The sequence below is a fragment of the Geotrypetes seraphini genome, chromosome 2 (genome assembly GCF_902459505.1).
Source record: "Geotrypetes seraphini chromosome 2, aGeoSer1.1, whole genome shotgun sequence".
Lineage (NCBI taxonomy): Eukaryota > Metazoa > Chordata > Amphibia > Gymnophiona > Dermophiidae > Geotrypetes > Geotrypetes seraphini.
Genome location: NC_047085.1, coordinates 268,704,554 through 268,723,961, shown reverse-complemented (window position 1 = coordinate 268,723,961; position 19,408 = coordinate 268,704,554). Strand labels below are relative to the sequence as shown.

The window sequence follows — 19,408 nt, the reverse complement described above, 5'->3', positions numbered from 1 at the left end:
AGATAGAGAGGGACAGGATACTAGAGAATGGGAGGTGATTAGATTTTTGAAAAGAGCCAAGTTTTCAAGTGTTTGTGGAAAGATTGCAAGGAGCTTGAATTTCTGAGCGGGGATGAGAGGTTGTTCCAGAGTTCTGTGGTTCTAAAGGGGAGGGATGTTCCAAGTTTTCCTGCGCAGGATATACCTTTTATAGAGGGGAATGATATTTTAGTTTTTGGGAGGGTCTAGAGGAGTGTGGGTTTGAGGAATTCCAAAAGAGTGGGATAACAGAAGGAAGGATGCCATGTAGGATCTTGAAGGCTAAGCAGGCACATTTAAAGAGGACTCTGGAATATACTGGGAGCCAGTGAAGCTTGGAGAGGAGTGGGGAGACGTGATCGAACTTGCTTTTTGTGAAAATAAGCTTAGCTGCGGCGTTTTGAATTAGCTGAAGTCTATGGAGGTTTTTCTTAGTTAGGCTTATATAGATGGAATTGCAGTAGTCCAGTCTAGAGAGGATGGTGGATTGAACGAGGACGGCGAAGTGAGAATGATGAAAGCAGGATCTCACTTTCCTCAACATATGAAGGCTAAAGAAGCATTTTTTTACCAAGGAGTTAAGGTGATCATTGAAGGAGAGAGAGGAGTCTATGACGATGCCTAGGACTTTGCTTGAAAACTCAAGCTGAAGAGTGGGGCCTTAAGATAGTGGGATGGAGGTGGGTAAATGATCTAGTGTTGGGACGAGCCAAAGTAGTTTTGTTTTGGACTCAGTAAATTGCACTTTCCACTAGAACATATGAATTAGTGTCAATTCATAGTTGCTTTATACTGTTCCTACCCCAAAGAGCTTACCTAAACAAAAATAACTTGGAACTTTTCTCACACTTGCCTATTCCAACTAGAATGTCCCTTATAATAAGGACATAATACATGTACATACTTGCAAACACGTGACACATCCCTGTTTATCAACGTACACAATCCTGTCTGCAACATTCGGCAACAATCATGCTTCCTTGCTTCACCAAATCCACATTAGCCACAAAGCAAACCTGAATCTGCAACCTTTCCCATGTTTCTAACCCAAATTATTTTTTTCCATCTCCCCTGGTAATTTCTCAACATCACCAATTTCTCTTTCTCTGTATCTTGTCTTGTTTCCCCAGTGCTTTCTTTGACCAAGTTTCCAAGTTTGTTAAAAACTCAATTAAATTCCAAATACTAAGCTCCTTTGAATTTATCTAAATGTCACTAAACCATAAGATTAGGAGAGTTAATCCAGTCCAAGCATGACTGTATAAAGCCTGAACCAATTCAGAACTAATTAGCATACCTTATTTTTTATTTTGGGCAAAATACATTGCAATCCCTAAAACCATAAACTAAGAACAATGTGCTTGGCTCCTATTCCTCTTCAAAATGTGCACAGTGCTGTAACTTTTGGCAATAATCCTATTCTTAGATTTTTTTTTTTTTAATATTCAGATGATAGTGTTTGTTTTTCCTGTCGCATCAAAATCTAATCTAAATAAAAACATACATTACGGTGCACAGTATTTCTGCCACCTTAAATTGGTGCTAGCAAAAGTCACACACTCACAGCTTTATAAAATAATGCTAATATCTCCTAAAGCCAAAAGATATCCTAAAACTATTAATTCATAAATTGTTTATGTAGATCAGAAAATTAGTTCTTGGCTCCTACAACCACAGGTCTACCTAGCTAAGTTATCACACAGTGTTGGGGTTTGTTTATTCAAACTCAGTTAACATTGATTCTCCATAATTACCCAAGCAGTGTTTGCTAATTCCCTGTTCCTTTCTGCTAAGCACAACACAAACAAAAAATTGACGATCTCCTTTCAAATATGCAAAATGGGTCCTAAGCACTAGTAAAAAATTATTGAATTCCAAAGCAAACACTTTCTTCCTTGCTTTAGGAAATTCTGTTCATATTAGCTCAACTACTAAAGCTCTCTTTCTTCCTGAGTCTTATCTATTTCAGCTTACTGCTCCCCCTTCCTATTCTGAATTTGAGAAAGTTTAATAAGTTTCAACTCTAGTCAGAAGTGCTGTATAGATTCCGATTTTTAACATCTAAACGAGGAAATGTTTTCTTTCCCCCTGACTCGTTCAGCTCCTCCCATCTCTGTTTAAGGCACCGTCTCAAATTATTTTCTCCTAATAATTACTCTCCCCCGAGGGTTTTACAGGGAGGAGATAAATAGTTTAAGGGGTCTCATGGGCAGATTTTTTTACCTCTTTGCAATCCCCTTTGTTTTTTCAACAGGAAACATTTCTAGCTTCCTTAGTGTTACTTGCAATTCTCCTACTAATGTAAAATTTGACATAGCCAATTTGTCCTCCGCACTAAACTTTGGCCAGAAGCTAGGTGGAGTCTCAATACTTATCATTTGCTTCTTATCTTTTCTCTTAATACCGGACACACTGTCATTATCACTGCAGGATCCTCTCTACGGGCTTTTCCAGAGGATTGCTGTCTGGGGAGGTCTCTCACTTCTGCTTTATTCCCCATTCTGGCCCCTTGAGCCACCCCGCATTCAACAGAAATCTTTTGCTTCGTCTGTCTCTGGCCACACCCTTCACAGGACAATGGAAACGCAAATAAGGACTCCCTCTCGCTTCGTGCCCCTGGCATGTCTCACACAATTGCAGGGTGCTCACAGAAGAAACTCAAGCCAGATCTGGACTCAACCCTATTCTTTCCCCTAATATAGATATATACAGTATATATACAAATGGACAAATAGACTTGATGGGCCTTGGCCCTTATCTGCCGTCTATTTCTATGTTTCTATGTTTCTATGTAATGTCTACATTCTTTCCCTATTAGAAAACACAGCGTGCTAATACACAAATCTTATTTACTTTACCTTATAAACAAGACACCGTAATATACAATGCGATAGAAAGAAAAAGCACATGCAAGAAAGTTTTCCCAGAACAGCAGAACAGGCGAGTCTGTACAGATTTGAATTAGTTATATCAGTCCTTCCCAAAAGGACAGGTAATCTGTGGACTTCGCAAAAGCCCAACTCCATGAGAGACTTGCCAAAACCCTCAAAAATCAAATAAGGGCATGGAAGAGGGCAGAGACCAGTGAGCACTAGAAAACAGATACTCACTAGAGACCCGGCACCAATCTTCACTCCCGGGCGAGCCGCCAGCTGAAACGACCAGGTCCCAATTTGTATTAGCCTCGTTCTGCTGTCCTCACTACAGATGCATCCGGGGACACCTCTTTAGAAAGAAATCACACACAAATGCACATGTAAATATGCCAAGGGATATCTCCTTTATTCAGTGTACTGTAATATATATATATATATATATATATATATATATATATATATATATATATATATATATATATATATATATATATATATATAGCATTTCACATGGGTCAGTTTTTTTTAGCATATGACTGTAAGAAAGACCATATACGGTAACAGGATACATAAAAGCAACTAGAAAAAGGTAGCAAACATAAGGAGGGGGGGAAGTAACTATGGCATATAATACTGTCTTGTCTAAGGTCTAGCAATGTTTTTTTTTAACAAATGTTTGTTGGCAAAATGATAACTGTTTCAGCAGTTCCTTTTACACAAGCAGGAATAGAAAAACTTACAAAGAATATACGTGCCCCTTCACTCCCTTTCTATTTCCTCCCCCACCTCAGCATCATTCCCTCCCTTCGTCTCTCCCAAGTTCATGCCTTCTGTGTCCAAGAATGCATTCCCTCCCCCACATCGGAGAAGACTTCCAGTCGGCTATGTGTGCTGCTGCAGGGCAGGTAGGAAAAGAAGACTAGCATCGCAGCTCGAGTTGCATTGAACTCTGCGGGATCCCCAAGACTCCGAGTGGGCGTCCCCACTAGATCCCCGTAACATGAGCGAGCATCCCCACGGGATCCCCGCGACCCGTAGGGGGAACCCGCGGGATCCCCGCCGTCCCCGTTCAGCTCTTTATTCACTATGCAATCAATGCAGTGTCTTCGGGCCGGCTCCCTGAGTACTGCATTGCACAAAGCTGTGGGCAGCGGCTCCTTGCACGCCTCATCTCGAAGCCTTCCCTCTGATGTTGTGACATCAGAGAGAAGGCTTCCGGTTCTGACGCAGGCCGCGCGTAGGAGCCTTTTCCCACGGCTTTGTGCACTGTGCATGCCCGAATGCCTTCCTGCGGCTCTCCACTCTTGACTCTTTTCCAGTGTGAGTATTGTCCATTTACCCCCCACTCTTTGTTTCCTATCCGCCAACCAGTTTTTAATCCACTTATTTCATCCTTGATTCCAATTTGTCGAAGTAGTTCATGCAGGACCTTGTCAAACCTCTTCTGAAAATCCAGATATACAATGTCGACCAGGTTACCCATGTCTATCTGCCTGTTAACTCCCTCGAAGAACTGCATCAAGTTTGTCAAGCAAGATCTTCCTTTGCTGAAGCCATGCTGGTTGGTCCTCATCAGATTGTGTCTGTCAAGGTGGTCAATGATGCGGTCCTTTATCAGGACCTCTATCATCTTTCCCGATACCGAGATCAGACTCGCCGGTCTGTAGTTTCCCGGATCTCCCCTCGAACCTTTCTTGAAGATCGGCATAACATTCGCCACTTTCCAGTTTTCCGGAATCCTTCCTGATTTGATCAACAGATTGGATATTAGTTGAAGCAGTTCAACTATAACCCCTTTCAGTTCCTTGATTACCCTCGGATGGATGCCATCCAGTCCAGGGGATTTATCATTTTTAAGCCTATCAATCTGCCTGCATACCTCTTCTAGACTGACTGTAATCCCAGTCAGTTTCCCGTCTTCATTTCCTGTGTATAGCCTGTCGGCTTCCGCTATGTTGCATATATCCTCTTCAGTAGATACAGATACAAAAAAATGTGTTCAGTTTGTCGTCGATGGCTTTGTCCTCCTTTATCACTCGCTTTATTCCATGGTCATCCAGCGGCCCCTTCATGGGCCGTTTCCCCTTAATACAGTATATCAAAAGAACAGCTTGAAGGTTTTTGCCTCCTTGGCTATTTTTTCCTCATAGTCTCTTTAGGCCCCCCCTTACCGCCTTATGGCACCTGCTTTGATGTTATTTGTGCTTTTTCCAGTTTTCGTTTGTTTTTGACCTTTTCCATTCCTTAAACAAAGTCTTTTCGTCTCTGATTGCTTCTTTCACTGCTACAGTGAGCCATGCCGGTTCCTTGTTCTTTTTCCTCTTGGATCCCTTGTTGATGCTCGGTATATATAGATTTTGTGCCTCGGTGACTGTGTCCTTAAAAAGGGACCATGCTTGCTCGAGCGTTTTTACAGTGCTTATCCTCTTCTTAATCTTCTTTCCCACCATGAGTCTCATCCCTTCATAATTCCCTTTTCGGAAGTTCAGTGCCGTGGCCATCGTTCTGGATCGATGTTTTGACCCTGCGTCCAGGTTGAAGTGGATCATATTGTGATCACTGCTTCCCAGTGTCCCTTCTACTTCTACACTTTGCGCCGGTCCTCATAGTCCATTTAGAATTAAGTCTAGAATTGCATTTCCTCTCATATTTTCCTTGACAAGTTGTTCCAAGAAGCAATCGCCTTGAAACTTGGTCTCCCTTCCGCAGTCGGAGGTGCCTAGGTTCCAGTCTATCCCTAGATAATTGAAGTCGCCCATGATAACTGCGTTGCCTCCCTTGCAGTTGCGTTTAATCTCGTCCGTCATTTCTCCATCAGTTTCTTCAAACTGCCCTGGGGGTCGATAGTAGATGCCGATCTTCGTTTCCGTTCCATTTGTTCCCGGAATTTTGGCCCATAGAGACTCTACCTTATTTTTCGTTTCCGGCATGTTCTCTCCGGTGGACTCAATTCCCTCTTTGAGGTATAAGGCAATACCCCCACCTTTTTGACCCATTCTGTCTCTGAGGTATAGTTTAGATCCCGGTTGCATAGTGTCCCAGAGGTTTTCTTCATTCCACCATGTTTCCGTGATGCTGATGATGTCAAGGCTATCTTTTTGTGCCATAGCTTCCAATTCACCTATCTTATTCTTTAGGCTCCTATGACAATATAGCAGGCTGTCTCCACAACATCAGCCCCAGCCTTACCATGCCAGTCCTTGATGACTAGTTCTAGGCCATGCTGAAGGAGGAGTTAGCAATTTTGCTACAGCTCCAAAGTATTCAGGCATTGAGGGTACTTGCGTCAGCCGCAACACTTGACCACTTGAATCCTGAGGCTCATGCTTCACCTGCGGAGTGGTTCCCAAACCCTTGTCTTAGGATGTTGGTGCTTTCTCGTGCACAACCATACTCAACATCAGGAGAGGAAACTCCCTTGAAGTCAAGAACTAAGAATGCACTGAGCAACTAATCTCTAGGCCATGACGTCCTTCTAGACAGCTGACAGGTTCAGCCTCAGGAGTTCCTGCAGGACTATTTCACCGAGTCTGACATAAACTGCTTTGTGCACCCGGGCCAGTGAAGGCCTTAGGCCCCGCCCCGGTGCATCCCCGCCATTCCAGTGAAGGCGGGCCTGCCGGCCAGATACAGGCAGAAGCTGTCTGGCCATCCATCTAAAACAGGTTAGAAGGGGGTTAGGGGTGGTCATGGTGGAGATGGCCTTGGGGGTCTGCGTGGGCAACCTTGGCAGGAGGGACTGGGCATCCCTCCTGCTAGCGAACTTGTTGGAGTGTGGGAGGTGTTGGCAGGAGGGACTGGGCATCCCTCCTACCATTATGCTTGGGGAAGGGGGGGGTCATGGATGTCGGGAAGGAGGGACTGGGCATCCCTCCTGCCACAATCATATGGGGAGGGGGGGGAGAATCGCGGCAGGTGTTGGCAGAAGAGATTGGGCATCTCTCCTGCCACAATCGTTGAGAGGGGGGAATGAGTTGCCTGGGCCGCTGAACTAATCGTTGCAGCCATGCTCAGCGGGCTGATCCGGAACTTATACTTGATTTGACTTGATCTAAGTCAAAACGTATAAGTTCCGTCCAGGCAACCTGTTCACCTTTTCGATTATGGCTGCCGAACAACTAAGTCTAGGTAGGCCCACTTCCTGCCTTACCCACTCCTCCAAAAATGCCTCTTTTTGCTCTGGGCGCATAGAGGCAGTGAAAAGGCCTAGGCTGGTTTTAGATATGTCTAAAACCCTTTTCGATTATTGGTACTTTTTAATTGAATCCATATTTATTTCTGCCTGGACAGTTTTTTTGTGCTATTTACTGCCATACATCCCAAAAGCATAATAGATTCACCCTTATAATATTGGGCAAGGTGGGGTGTTTTTTTTTTTTTTTCCTTTAAATGTATCTAATGTGGTTGTGGCCAAACAGTTCAACTACTTCATCATTCTTTTTTTTAGTTCAATAATTTTTATTGAATATTTTAAGAAATATACAGAAACAGTTCAAACACACAAAATCTGAATAAGAAACATTGGTGTAGAAAAAGTCCATATCTACAGTCATTTACATACAACCAGATTAATAAAAAGAATCCAGGGTATGTGTAACTGCTAATAGAAGATATATGAAAGGCAGAAAAGCAGGGAGAGTGAAATAAGAGAGAGGGAAAGAAAGAGGGAGAGAAAGAGATAGATAGATAGATAGATAGAGAGGCAGAAGTGTCTACTGGTTAGAATGAACATATGAATCTAAGAATGACCAAGGTGATTTATTTCGCACCATGTTTGTGGAGAGTCGAGAAATCATGTTCTTCTCATATGCATAAGATTCAAATTTGTGATACATGCTCAGAGAGTTCCACCAAAAGGTGTAGTCAAGTAGCGAGGATGATTTCCAATTTTTCAGAATATGCGTAAGAGCTGTTACAAGCATGGCATCAATGAGTTTAGGTGGGCAGTTTGTTTGTGCGAAACAAGGGTGTTGAGAACGAAGAATTACAATGTCCATGGAAATCTCTTCTGAACACTTAGTAATAGATTTTATAGTGTCCCAAATACGAATCCAGAAGGAGTGAACCATAGTGCAATGAAAAAGCATGTGATCAAGAGTTCCAGACTCTTTCAAACAGTTCCAGCAGGTGGAGTCTTGTTTTAGCTTCGCTTTCCACATGCGAAATGGGGTCCATACTGCATTCCACATAACGAAGAACATTGATTGCGAGACTCTGGAAGATAGGAGAGGACGGTTTGTGGAGGACCAGAAAAGTTCCCAATCTATATCAGAAAGCGTAGTCTGCAGAATCGAGTCCCAATGGTTCATTGATTGAGGTGAAAAGGTGAAAGAGTGATCCCTTAGAATACTATAAAAAAGAGATATCGCTCTATCCTTCATTAAGGCCAGAGTAGACCAGTGGCGAACAGTGTGGATAGAGGTCATAAAGTCAGGGCGCATATGTACCTTAGACAGTATTCCAGTAAGCATAAGCCATTGGGAATGTATAGAGGATGGAAGTGAATATGCAGAACAAAAAATATCAAAAGGAACGAATGAGGTGGAGGAGATCAATTGATGAGCAAACTCGACGCCCGCCCGCTGCCACCTCTTCCATGAGAGGGATCTACCTTTATTTTGAATTTTAGAGTTATTCCAAAGGGACATGAGTGGGCTTTCACTAACAGAGATCTCAGCCGTTGCATCTAGAAGATGAAAAGCATGCTGCGTTGCACTCAACAAAGAATACTTTCTCAAGTGTCTAGGTACTGACACTGTAAGGAAGCAGGAAACGTGCAGTGGTGCACATAAAAAGCGTTCCATTTCAAACCATGCTGGTTGATCCTGAGGATTAGAATCAACGATCCAATGAGCTCCATATTTGGCTAAAGATGCGATATAATAATAATAAAAATCTGGTAGATTTAATCCGCCATTAATCTTAGAGGCCTTCAGCTTGGCGAGAGCAATACGGGGTTTTTTCTTGTTCCAAATAAATTCAGAGATTTTCATATTGAGCCAATGAAATAATGTTTTCCGGCATAGGAGGGGAAGCATGGAAAGGGTGTAATTAATTTGCGGGGCTAGAGTCATTTTAATGGAGGCTATTCTACCCCACCATGACAAATAAAGTGGGGACCAACGAGTTGTAGTGTTTGAAACTAAATTTTTGATTTTGGATATGTTAAGATCCTGGGCGTGTACTGGATCTTTATGAATTAGGACCCTAAATATTTCACAGCTCCCTGTGACCATGAAAAAGGAAATTGAGCCAGATCTGAGGAGAAGATATGGTCATTGAGAGGAAAGATCTCTGATTTCTCCCAATTAACAGAATATCCAGAGAGTTGAGAGTATTGAGAGACAGTGTTAATAAGATGGGGCAAGGAGACAAGAGGATCTCTGAGAAAGAGAAGGACATCGTCAGCATAGGCTGCTAATTTAATGTCTCGACTGGACGATGGGATACCCTTAATTAGGGGACATTGTCGGATAGCTGACAGGAGAGGTTCCAACGCTAAGTCAAATAACAATGGTGAAAGGGGACAGCCTTGACGGGTGCCTCTATGAAGGGGGAATTTGTTAGAGAGAGAGTTGTTAATCAGAATACGAGCTGTGGGTTGTCTATATAGTGTTTCTATCCAATCTGTGAAGAAAGGACCAAAATTGTACCATTTCAGTACTTGGAATAAGAATGGCCACTCCACTCGGTCGAAGGCTTTCTCAGCATCAATGGCTAGACCAATCACAGGATCCGACAGTGTTTTGGCGTGAGCATTGATATGGTGAAATAAGCGTAAATTATCTCCTATGTATCTTTGTTTGATGAATCCTGTTTGATCTTTGTGTACAAGGGTTGGGATCACTGTGGTGAGTCTTAATGCGAGTAGTTTTGCCATAATTTTGTAATCCAAATTAAGGAGAGAGATAGGACGAAAATTTTTAACCAAAGTAGCATCGCGTTCTGGTTTAGGAATAACTACAATAGTGGCCTCAGCGAAATTAAACTGTTTATCCGGAGTGGAGTGGAGAAAATCATAATACGTGAGGAGTTGAGGCGCCAAGAGAGCTCGGAAACTTTTGAAAAACTCATTAGTAAAGCCATCCGGACCTGGGGCTTTCCCAGTGGGTAAGGAGGATATAGCAGTTTCAATCTCAGACGTGGTGATGGGAGCGTCCAGTTTTGTTTTAATAGATTCCGATACAGTCGGGTGAGTTAAGGAGGCGAGGAAAGAGTCTATGTCCGATTCAGGGGCTGAAAGCTCAGATTGATATAGAGCAGTACAAAATTTTTCAAATTGGGAAGAAATCAGAGATCTGGTTCTAGTTAATTGTCCTGATGAGTCTTGAACAGCTGAGATGTGCAAACGTTTTGATTTAGTTTTAAGATACCTAGCTAAAGGGCGACCCATAAGATTATCTCCCATATAGTGACCGGAGGAGGAAATGAAAATGTCATGTCGGGCCGTGTGGGAAACCAGAGTATTATATTCATATTTAAGATTTTGAATGCGTTGGAACATGGATGGATCATGCAAATGAGTGGACATATGTTGTAGTTCTAAGTTTTTGATAGAGATTTCCAATTCTTTTTCTTTTTGTATGGATTGTTTTTTTTTCCAGGAAGCAAGTTTAATCAATTCACCTCTGAGAGAGGCTTTGTAAGCTTCCCAAACAATAGCAGGACAGGTTTCTGAATCTTTGGTGTTAATTTCAAAAAATTCCGTGGTAAAAGATTTGATTTTGTCCACTATTGCATCATCTAAAAGTAAGGCATTGTTAAGTCACCAAGAGGGAGATTCTTTGCATGGGGCAGAGATAGTTAAGTGCAAGGAAATGGCTGCGTGGTCTGTAAGAGATATTGGATGTATGATAGTATTTGTTACGTCTTGAATGAGTGAGGGGGAAAGAAGAAAGAAATCAATTCTTGAGTAAGTGTTGTGTGGTGGTGAAAAGTGAGAGTACTCTCTACCTTTCGGGTGCAGTAAACGCCATGGATCTACAAGGGAGAAGGCTTCCATTAAAGCATGTAGGGCTGAGAAAGATCTGGACTTTGAGGGTCTGCAAGAGGATGATCGATCTATATAAATGTCCTGAATTTGGTTGAAGTCACCTCCTAATATCAGAGAGCAAGAACCATATTCAACTAACGCCAGCTGAAGATCTTTGAAAAAGTCCGGATGATCCAAAACAGGAGCGTAAATATTAAGGAGCACAAAATCTACTGAGTGCAACGCAGCATGTACCAGCACCACCTTCCGTCAGAGTCTGTTTTAACAGAATGAATAACTGGGGATAGCTTGTCACTGAGAAGTATTGATATCCCATTTTTCTTCCTCTGAGTTGCAGGGGAATACAAATGAGTGGAATATCCCTTCAACTTAAATTTTGAGGCGGCAGCAGGCGGGAGGTGGGTCTCCTGTAAATAAATCACATCAGGATGTTTATTAAACACATAGTTTGCTATCTTTTTCCTTTTAATGGGATGGTTCAAACCGTTCACATTAAAAGAAAAGACATGTAAATCAGCCATATTCTGTTGCAAGCAGTGTTAGGACATAGTAAATATCACCTTTATGGGAAAAAGACAAATAATGTAACCAGGATACCAGGTAGACACTCCTGCCAGAGAGAGGAAATAAAGAGAGCATAAGAGTAAGAGCAAGTAGACTAGCAATGAAAGCACGATACAAGGTCAGAAAAAAGAAAGACCATACTATCATGCATGAGATGAAACAGTTTAAGGGTGCTCCTGTGAGCACGGAGAAGTAACACATACGGAACAACTTGCATTACTCCACACCCACTCAATTTGAGAAACCTGAGAGTGGTGTGCTTATCCACACGAACAGTGAGTAACAGTGAATTATACAATTATGTATATGCAATTTATAACATCAGAAACAGAGGCAAACAAAGACATCAGCAGCACAGCATGTCAGTTCATTTTCAAAGAATCCAGGAATGCAGCCAATTCCTCAGGATCAGTATAGGAGGTAGTACGGTTATTGTAAGTTACTTTCATCCTGGCAGGGTACATAAGACCATATTTGGCTCCAATGTCTTTAAGCTCCTGCCGGTGGGAAAGAAATGCTTTTCTCTTCAAAGCTGTGGTTTTTGCGAGATCTGGCACAATGAAGAACTTCCTGCCTTGATGTAAGAGCTGGGATTTAGATTTTGCTGCTGTGAGAATTTGCAGCGCGTGCTGAAATCTGAGCATCTTAGCCACTATGGGTCTGGGAGAAGTGGCATGTGGAGAGAGGTGAGATGGCACGCGGTGAGCACGCTCTATTTCTAGTGGAGGTGAAAAGACAAGCCCCAGGGTAGCAGGCAGGAAGGTAGAAAGAAAGGAAGCCATATCAGAGCCCTCCGATGATTCAGGCAGCCCAATAATTCTTACATTGGATCTTCTACTGCGATTAGAAAGATCTTCATAGTCTCTCTGTAAAGTAGTAATCAGTTTGTCATGTTTAGTTACCGTTTCTTGTAGTGAAGGAATGGCAGACGTTTTTTCTTCTAGTGCATCCAATCGATGACGAGCATCCACGAATTGTGAGTTAAGTGCCTCTATTTCTCCCCTTAACAGCTTAGTTTCTTCAACCTGCTCCTGTATTATGCCCCTGATCGATCTTACTTCTTTCAGGAGCAGGTCTAGTGAGGCCTCGTCGGTTTTCGGCGCCATTTTCTCCGGCGTGCTCGGATCAGGTTTCAGCCTTTTCCCTCCGAGTGGCGCGGGTGAAGCGATCTCGTTTTTCGCCGGTTTTGGAGGCGACATAGGGGATCCTGGCAACAAGATCTTGGCGAAAATCGCAAAATTTTTGTGAAAAAAGCACTGTTTAAGCTCGTTTCGAGTGTGGGTGAAGAGGAGCAGTTATGCCATACGTGTTGGCTCCGTGGCAGTCAGGCCACGCCCCCCAACTACTTCATCATTCTAAAACCATTTGTTCTTGAAGTTCCAGGCTTAAGGTTTTCTTTTAGTTGAGGTTGTAGAAAATGTTTTTCTGACAACTCTCATGTAATATTCCAGCATCAGCTAAACTTTTCAGCAGGTATTTCTGGGTGTTCTTTCAAAGAACTGACCAGTTTTCAAGCAATTATTTGTGAATTTTTCTTGGTCTTCTTTTCTTAATGACAGTTGAAATTGCTAGATAGTAGCATTTGGAGATTTAATAGTTTTCCCTTACTTCTTAAATGTGAATGTCTTCATTTTCAAGTTGCTTAGAGGAACCCATTGTTGAAAATAGATTGTGACTGTCATACTATCTGAGAGGTTAGAAAGACCAGTTTATGTTCATTAATGACTTGACAAAAAGTTTATAATAAATCAACTGGAAGGATGTCCAAATTTTTAACACTTACCTTATCACTGTTTTCTTATGTAGAATCAGTAAAAACCTGCAAATAGTAATAAAGCATTTAAAAATTTGCACAGAGAAGTGTTAAATTTTGTAGTTGTGGAGATCGTTAGCTTCTATTCACTTAGGAATTCATTAAAGCTTAAAATTTAACCAGGGGTGCTTAAAATTATTCTGGAGGAGAGGTGGGGTTGGGAGATTATATAGACCCATTTAAATAACTCCAAATTATAAATTCACAGGTATCGGGTATCCTTCAGTTAAAATGAAGTCCTGAGATTAGGGGAGGAGGCATTATATAGTGAGACTGAAAAGAGGTAGACTTAGGACTACCGTATTTTCGCGGATATAACGCGCGCGTTATACGTGATTTTACGTACCGCGCATACCCCTCGCGCGTTATATGCCTGAGCGCGGTATACAAAAGTTTTTAAACATAGTTCCCACCCCGCCCGACGCCCGATTCACCCCCCCAGCAGGACCGCTCGCACCCCCACCCCGAACGACCGCTCGCACGCGCTCCCACCCGCACCCGCATCCACGATCGGAGCAAGAGGGAGCCCAAGCCCTCTTGCCCGGCCGACTCCCCGACGTCCGATACACCCCCCCCCCCCCGGCAGGACCACTCGCACCCTCACCCCGAAGGACCGCCGACTCCCCAACAATATCGGGCCAGGAGGGAGCCCAAACCCTCCTGGCCACGGCGACCCCCTAACCCCACCCCGCACTACATTACGGGCAGGAGGGATCCCAGGCCCTCCTGCCCTCGACGCAAACCCCCCCCCCCCAACGCCCGCCCCCCCCCCAAGAACCTCCGCCCGTCCCCCAGCCGACCCGCGACCCCCCTGGCCGACCCCCACGACACCCCCACCCGCCTTCCCCGTACTTTGTGTAGTTGGGCCAGAAGGGAGCCCAAACCCTCCTGGCCACGGCGACCCCCTAACCCCACCCCGCACTACATTACGGGCAGGAGGGATCCCAGGCCCTCCTGCCCTCGACGCAAACCCCCCTCCCTCCAACGGCCGCCCCCCCCCAAGACCCTCCGACCGACCCGCGACCCCCCTGGCCGACCCCCCCACCCCCCTTCCCCGTACCTTTGGAAGTTGGCCGGACAGACGGGAACCAAACCCGCCTGTCCGGCAGACAGCCAACGAAGGAATGAGGCCGGATTGGCCCATCCGTCCTAAAGCTCCGCCTACTGGTGGGGCCTAAGGCGCGTGGGCCAATCAGAATAGGCCCTGGAGCCTTAGGTCCCACCTGGGGGCGCGGCCTGAGGCACATGGGCCAAACCCGACCATGTGTCTCAGGCCGCGCCCCCAGGTGGGACCTAAGGCTCCAGGGCCTATTCTGATTGGCCCACGCGCCTTAGGCCCCACCAGTAGGCGGAGCTTTAGGACGGATGGGCCAATCCGGCCTCATTCCTTCGTTGGCTGCCTGCCGGACAGGCGGGTTTGGCTCCCGTCTGTCCGGCCAACTTCCAAAGGTACGGGGAAGGGGGGTGGGGGGGTCGGCCAGGGGGGTCGCGGGTCGGTCGGAGGTTCTTGGGGGGGGGGCGGTCGTTGGAGGGAGGGGGGTTTGCGTCGAGGGCAGGAGGGCCTGGGATCCCTCCTGCCCGTAATGTAGTGCGGGGTGGGGTTAGGGGGTCGCCGTGGCCAGGAGGATTTGGGCTCCCTCCTGGCCCAATATTGTCGGGGAGTCGGCGGTCCTTCGGGGTGGGGGTGCGAGTGGTCCTGCCGAGGGGGGAGAAGAATCGGACGTCGAGGGGGGGCATCAGGCTTTCAGGATGGGGACAGGACTTCAAGGGGGGACAGGCAGATCTTCAAGGGGGACAGGCAGACCTTCAAGGGGGACAGGCACGGAGAGGCGGGGCATTGCACCGAAAGTCAGGGCGGGTGAACGGTGAGTCGGGGCAACCAGAGGAGAGTCGGGGCAGTGCACCGAAAGTCAGGGTGAGTCGGGGCAACCAGAGGAGAGTCGGGGCAGTGCACCGAAAGTCAGGGTGAGTCGGGGCAACCAGATGAGAGTCGGGGAGGGCGAAAGGAGAGTCGGGGTGGCCAGAGGAGAGTCGGGGTGGCCAGAGGAGAGTCGGGGAGAGCGAAAGGAGAGTCGGGGTGGCCAGAGGAGAGTCGGGCAGCATGCGCGTTATATGCCTGAGCGCGGTATAGAAAAGTTTTTGTACATATCATCGTGATTTCTGCGCGCTATACCCCTGTGCGCGTTTTACAACGGTGCGCGTTATATCCGCGAAAATACGGTAATCTAAGGGTTTTGTTACCGGAAGTATAAGTGGAACACTCTCCCAGTGGAGGTTGTGGAGATGAGGAAAGTATCAGAATTTAAGAAAGAGAGAATTCTGAGATTATTGAGGGAAAAGAAGGGGTGTTAGAGACTAAGCTGTTGGCTGGATAAACAGACTGGATTGACCATATGTATTTTTTTCTGCCTTCATGTTCTCTATTTATGTGTTTCTGTACACTATAGTACTAAAATTACTTTTCTTTGTAAAGATCAGATTGTATAGAAATCCTGAAGAAATGCGGCGATCAGAATAAATTTCCCGAAGGCCACACAGCTGAAAATATCTGTGAACTTCTATCACCAACAGACGACTTGGAGAATTGTATTCCATTGGACACATATCTCAGTAAGTAAACCCTATAGTTGAATATTCAAAGCAATTTAAGTGGGCAGAAGAAGCTCCTGCTTGCTTAAATTGCACTTTCTGTTGCGGATACACAGGAGTCTGTACTTGAGCTGTACATTTCTTGTGAACTGAAGAAGGGTGTCTCTTTAAGAACTCGAAACTCCTCTCCTTCTACACTGGAGAACAACATCCTCCTTGGTGTTCCCTTTTGCAAGTGAACTCATAAGGTATCTTTTGTTCTGCTGTGCTTTTCTTTGTTATTTCGGGGATTTTTGAAATTCTTCATGGCTTCGGTGCTTGGAGGTCCCCTGCTAAGGCATACTTCATTGGGAAAAGGACACAGTCCTGTGTGGGAGGACTGCTGCTCCCAGGCTAATCTCATAGAGTACCTGCAGAGCCAGCCTGCTTTGGGTCCCTCAGGAGCTCGGGGTCCTTGCCTCTAAGAGCAGCTCACCTGATTTTATTAGAGGCTTTTGTGCAGGCTGTGTGGCCTTGGCATACTGCGTTGGGGAAAAGACGCTATCCTGAGTGGGAGGACTGCTGCTCCCAGGCTAATCTCATAGAGTACCTACAGAGCCAGCCTGCTTTGGGTCCCATCAGGAGCTCAGGGTCCTTCCTTATGGGAGCAGCTCGCCTGCTGATTTTATCAGAAGCTTTTGTGTAGGCTGTGTGGCCCCTAAGTAAGAACCCTCAGTGTAATTTGCTGCGCAATTCTCCCCGCATCACTGTGTGGGAGTCAGTGGTCATAGTCTGTTCGGCAACCAGAAGAATTGATGAGGATGAGGTCTGAGCCATTTCTGAGGCAGAAATCCTTTTCCTGCAGCCAGGCTGATTCAGACAAACAGGCACCAGAAGTCAGTGAATATTCCCATTATTCCCTATGGGAAACATCAGGGAGCACTGTAGTTTTAAGTTTTAGTGGTTTCTGGGGTTAGTACTTGGGTTCCCCTCCTCCAAAATCCTAAAATCACTATTCTTTATTTTTGGTTTTGTCTCCAACACTCTGTTTTTGGCTTAGTAGATAAGGACAGGTTGTTCACCCTCTCCAAAGTAGGGAGAACGAGAGAGCACTCTCTAAAATTGAAAGGAGATAGATTCTGTACAAATGTAAGGAAGTTCTTCTTCACCCAGAGAGTGGTGGAAAACTGGAACGCTCTCCCGGAGGCTGTCATAGGGGAAAACACCCTCCAGGGATTCAAGACAAAGTTAGACAAGTTCCTATGAACAAGGACGTACACTGGTAGGGCTAGTCTCAGTTAGGGCGCTGGTCTTTGACCAAAAGGGCTGCTGGGCATGATGGACCACTGGTCTGACCCAGCAGCGGCAACTCTTATGTTCTTATGATTTTTTTTTTTATGGCAGCCATTTTGAATTTAAAGCAATCTAACTAAAACTCGTTTTTTCTGCCTCAAACCACTCATTTTTGCAAGTGACTTCCTTTGATGGATACCCCAGGCCTTTCTAGTCCTGGATCCTGCATCGGTTGCTCAGAGTTGCTGATAATAATAATAATAATAATAACTTTATTCTTCTATACCGCCACAATCTTGCGACTTCTAGGCAGTTTACAGTCAAGAGAGCTGGACATTCAGCGAGTTACAATATGCAGATAGTCAGAGGAAATACAGAGTACAGAAACTTTAAGAAAGCGAAAAATAAAATAAACAGTTTGTTAAGAAAATTTCTGAGAGGACCTGTTTGAGAGATGTCGCGAATTACAAAGAATACAGCGAATGTTACAAAGAATACAGCGAATGTTACAAAGAATACAGCGAATGTTACAAAAATACAGCGAATTACAAAAAATGCAGCGAATGTTACAAAAATACAGCGAATATTACAAAAAATAAAGCGAATATTGCAAAAAATACAGCGAATATAACAATATACAGTTTGTTAAGAATTTTCAGCAGGGACTTTTTAGATGAAAGGTCCAGAAATTACAAAATATAGTTTGATTAGGATTTCAGAGGGGGCATATTGGGAAGACGAGAAAGAAAAAAGAGTTCGGTGCAGCTTCTGTTTAGGTGATATATCTATCGAATAAGGCAGTTTTTATGAGTTTTCTAAAAGCGTTGTAGGTCAGTCTAGCTTTATTAATGTAGTTGTCTAGCCAATATTGTTGTTTGTTTGCTTGGTACGCGAAGGTTCTATCCAGAAAGGTTTTGTAATTACAATTGGTAATGCTTGGGTATGCAAAAAGATGGCAATTTCTGGTTTGTCTTATAGGGTTGTAGAATACGAAGTGAGATTGCATGTATGTAGGAATTAGTCCCCAAACTAGTTTGAAACATACGCAGGAGAACTTGAAAATTATTCGTGCCTCGACTGACAGCCAGTGCAGTAGTTTGTAGAAGGGGGTGACATGGTCGCTCTTTTTTAATCCAAATATCAAGCGGACCGCTGTGTTCTGAATAATTCTAAGTTTCCTCACTGTTTTTTTGGGTATTCCCATATAGACGATGTTGCAATAGTCAAGTTTCAAGTTTTCATGTTTAATCAAGTTTGATGAATCGCTTATTACATACTAAGCGATTAACAATAAAATATAAATTGTACAGTTTTTTAAAATAGGGGAAAAACAAACTGATAAAACAAACATACTCAGGCACATGTGGAAAAGAAAAAGGAGGGAAAAAGTTACAAAATTGTTGTTCTTCAGATGAGAAGAAAGGAAAAGCCAAGTAAGGGAAAAACATGAGGTTTGGGGTAAAATTATTAGGAAAAATTTTGTTTAAAGATTAAAAGAAGCTTTAAAAAGAAAAGTTTTTAAATGGGTTTTGAATATTTTGAGGTCTTTTGTTTCTCTTATATATAAAGGTAGGGAATTCCAGGTAAGAGGGGCCATAACTAAGAATATATCGTGACGTCTGGTTCCAATAACTTTTAAAGAAGGAACCATAAGCAACCCTTGAGTTGTGGAACAAAGAGAACGAGTCGTGTTGTATGGAATTAGTAGTCGGTCGATAAATTGAGGTTCGTTGGTGGATAATGTTTTAAATACCAGAAGCAATATTTTATATGTTATGCGTTGATTAATGGGAAGCCAGTGCGAATCTATAAGAAAAGGAGTTACATGGTCATATTTTTTTCCATTATGTATAATTTTAATTGCAGTGTTCTGGATTATTTGTAGGCGTTTTTTTTCCTTTTGCGTAATGTTTAACAGTAGGGAGTTGCAATAGTCAAACTTAGCGATGACAAGAGAATGTATCAAAATATTTAAAGATTTGGGTTCTAGAAATTTGGCCATGGAGCGAATCAAACGCAGTCCAGAGTAGAAAGCACTAGTGATTGCACTAGTAATCTGAACGATAATGGGTCAAAGTATTTTTTGATGGTCTTTAATTTCCATAATATCAGGAATCATTTTTTTACCACTATGTTCGTGTGTTCAACCATTGTCAGGTGAGTGTCCAATGTGACTCCCAGTATTTTTATTGTATTAGTAATTGGGTAATCGTGGTCTTTTATGTGTAGTGTTGTGTTGGTAATTTTATCCGTTGGGCTTGCAAGGAAGATTTTTATTTTTTC

The 19,408-nt window shown here is 43.9% G+C and overlaps 1 protein-coding gene across 6 annotated transcripts in view; it reads left to right on the top strand.

Moving 5' to 3' along the window:
* The window catches only part of RECK (reversion inducing cysteine rich protein with kazal motifs), a 381,558-nt gene that overhangs the window by 230,770 nt on the left and 131,380 nt on the right, over window positions 1–19,408 (top strand). For all 6 annotated transcript variants that reach the window (XM_033929631.1, XM_033929632.1, XM_033929629.1 and 3 more), the window contains exon 12: window positions 15,738–15,874. In XM_033929631.1, coding sequence (XP_033785522.1) covers window positions 15,738–15,874 — 137 coding nt within the window. The remainder of the gene's footprint in view (window positions 1–15,737; window positions 15,875–19,408) is intronic.